This window comes from Nansenia antarctica, assembly GCF_963989245.1.
Source record: "Nansenia antarctica genome assembly, chromosome: 12".
In the NCBI taxonomy this organism is placed as follows: domain Eukaryota; kingdom Metazoa; phylum Chordata; class Actinopteri; order Argentiniformes; family Microstomatidae; genus Nansenia; species Nansenia antarctica.
Window position 1 is genome coordinate 2,787,815 of NC_137682.1, and position 2,500 is coordinate 2,790,314.

General features: G+C 51.2%; 1 protein-coding gene across 1 annotated transcript in view; it reads left to right on the forward strand.

The window, feature by feature from the left end:
* Nucleotides 1-2,500, forward strand: part of dock11 (dedicator of cytokinesis 11) — a gene marked incomplete at both ends in the record, with an annotated part of 86,081 nt that overhangs the window by 22,927 nt on the left and 60,654 nt on the right. Inside the window, 1 exon segment of the mRNA XM_080543300.1 lies at nucleotides 495-800. Within this exon segment, the coding sequence (XP_080399426.1) occupies nucleotides 495-800 (306 nt within the window).

Sequence of the window (2,500 nt, forward strand, 5' to 3'; positions counted from 1 at the left end):
TCCTCCCCCTCCCCTCCTCCCCCTCTCCAATTCAGACAGGCTTAATGGTTCCTGGAAGGAGTGGGGCCTGGGCCGTCCATCACGCCTAGCATAAGTGCACAGTCAGTCATACACAATCAAGCTGTATCATGTGTGTACCTGCACACGCAACAAACCCCCCCACACTCACGCTCACACACTAATAACACCCCCGGGGCGGCTGTGGCGCAGGAGGTAGAGCCACCGTCTAATGATCACAAGGTCGGCAGATCGGCGGTTCGAGCCCCGGCTGGCCACATGTCGAAGTGTCCTTGGGCAAGACACTGAACCCCAAAATTGCTCCCAGTGAGCGGGCCGGCGCCTTGCATGGCAGCTTGGTGTGTGAATGTGTGTGTGAATGGGTGAATGAGAGGCCGTTGTAAAGCGCTTTGGAGCAGCAAAAAAGGCGCTATATACTAAGTGCAGTCCATTCACCGTGTACCCTCTCTCTGGCTCTCTCTCTCTCCTATCTGTAGGTGGAGCCGTTCTTCGTCAGCCTGGCGCTGTTCGACGTGGCTAAGAGCTGTAAGATCTCAGCCGACTTCCATGTGGACCTGAACCCCGCCTGTGTGAGAGAGATGCTGACAGAGAACTGCTCCTCCGGCAGCCAGCTCTCCCCTTCCTCAGAGACAGAGGGAGGAGGAGATGGAGGAGGAGGACGAGGAGGAGGAGAGGGAGGAGGAGGAGGTGGGAGGGGTGTGAACGGAGACGGAGGGAAAGGTGGAAACTGTCTGCCCCTCCTCCAGAGAGTGTCTGAGTCTCTGCTGCACTTCCCCACTCAGGTAACCACGGTGACCTACATTCTACATTCTCCACAGTTCTACAATGCCCTTATCAACTATGCAGACTTGAACGTCGTGTACACTTGAGCAGTGGCGGACTCAGGCTGTTTGAAGGGCAGGGGGGCGGCGAAAAGAATGAAAGGGCACCTACTGCACAACATGGGACCCCATCAGTGCACACGGTCAAGTTCAGACCATTGGAAGGGCGGCCAATAGGGCACATCCTCTAATTTTTGCCACTCAAAAGGGCATTTTAGTGCGACGTTTTTCAACTGTGGGGGCACATGGTCAAATTTAGACATTGGAGGGGCACCAATAGGGCACGTCCTCTCATTTTCGCCACTCAAAAGGGCACTTAAGAGAGACTGCCCCCCCCCCCCCCCTGAGTCCGCCAGTGCACTTGAATAAGTCACACGTCACCCAAGCTGAGATTGTCAATTGAACAATAAGCCTCTTCATTTTTCCCACGTAAACCTCTGAGAATAATAAGTTATTGAAAACAGGAGCTGGAGATAGATTGTTTTGTTAGTAACTGTACAGAATGTTATAGCTTCTTCTACGTAGTGATGCTCCCTGGAGCAGTCGATGGCTAGTAACTAGACACACCCCTGTCTAGGCTCAGGATCGCCGGCAAGGTCGTCAGATCGGCGGTTCAAACCCCGGCTGGCCACATGTCGAGGTGTCCTTGGGCAAGACACTGAACCCCAACTTGCTCCCAGTGAGCGGGCCGGCGCCTTGCATGGCAGCTTGCCGCCATTGGTGTGTGAATGTGTGTGTGAATGTGTGTGTGAATGTGTGTGTGAATGTGTGTGTGAATGTTTGTGTGAATGTGTGTGTGAACGGGTGAATGAGAGGCCGTTGTAAAGCGCTTTGGAGCAGCTTTGGAGCAGCAAAAGAAGGCGCTATATAAGTGCAGTACATTTACCATTTAGTCGATGGGGCGTCACAAGACTGCACATCCATGCGTTTACAAACACTCCCGTTCTGCAACTGTGAGCTGGCAGGAGGATGTGACCAGTTGACTGATGAGCTCGGGGGGATTCTGCTGACTCTACTGTATCTCTAAGCCCTACGCACGTGCATGTGAATGAATGAATGAATGAATGACGTGCATGTGATTAGTTATGATTCAATAGATTTTCTCCTTTTAATTCAAAGCTCATTGAAATGCAATAATACATAGTGTTGTTGTGTAATAATACATGTGTTGTTGTTCTGTCAGGCTGTGGTTCATCATGTGTTTGCTGCTACTGCAGACATTGTAAATGGTAAATGGACTGACTTATACAGCGCCGTATTCCAAAGCGCTTTACAATGGCCTCTCATTCACCCATTCACACACCAATGGCGGCAAGCTGCCATGCAAGGCGCCGGCCCGCTCACTGGGAGCAATTTGGGGTTCAGTGTCTTGCCCAACATTGTTGTTGGAAGTGTGTAGAGGTGTGTTGTTGTTGGAAGTGTGTAGAGGTGTGTTGTTGTTGGAAGTGTGTAGAAGTGTGTTGTTGTTGGAAGTGTGTAGAGGTGTGTTGTTGTTGGAAGTGTGTAGAGGTGTGTGTGTTGTTGGAAGTGTGTAGAGGTGTGTTGTTGGAAGTGTGTAGAGGTGTGTTGTTGTTGGAAGTGTGTAGAGGTGTGTGTGTTGTAGGAAGTGTGTAGAGGTGTGTTGTTGGAAGTGTGTAGAGGTGTGTGTGTTGTTGGAAGTG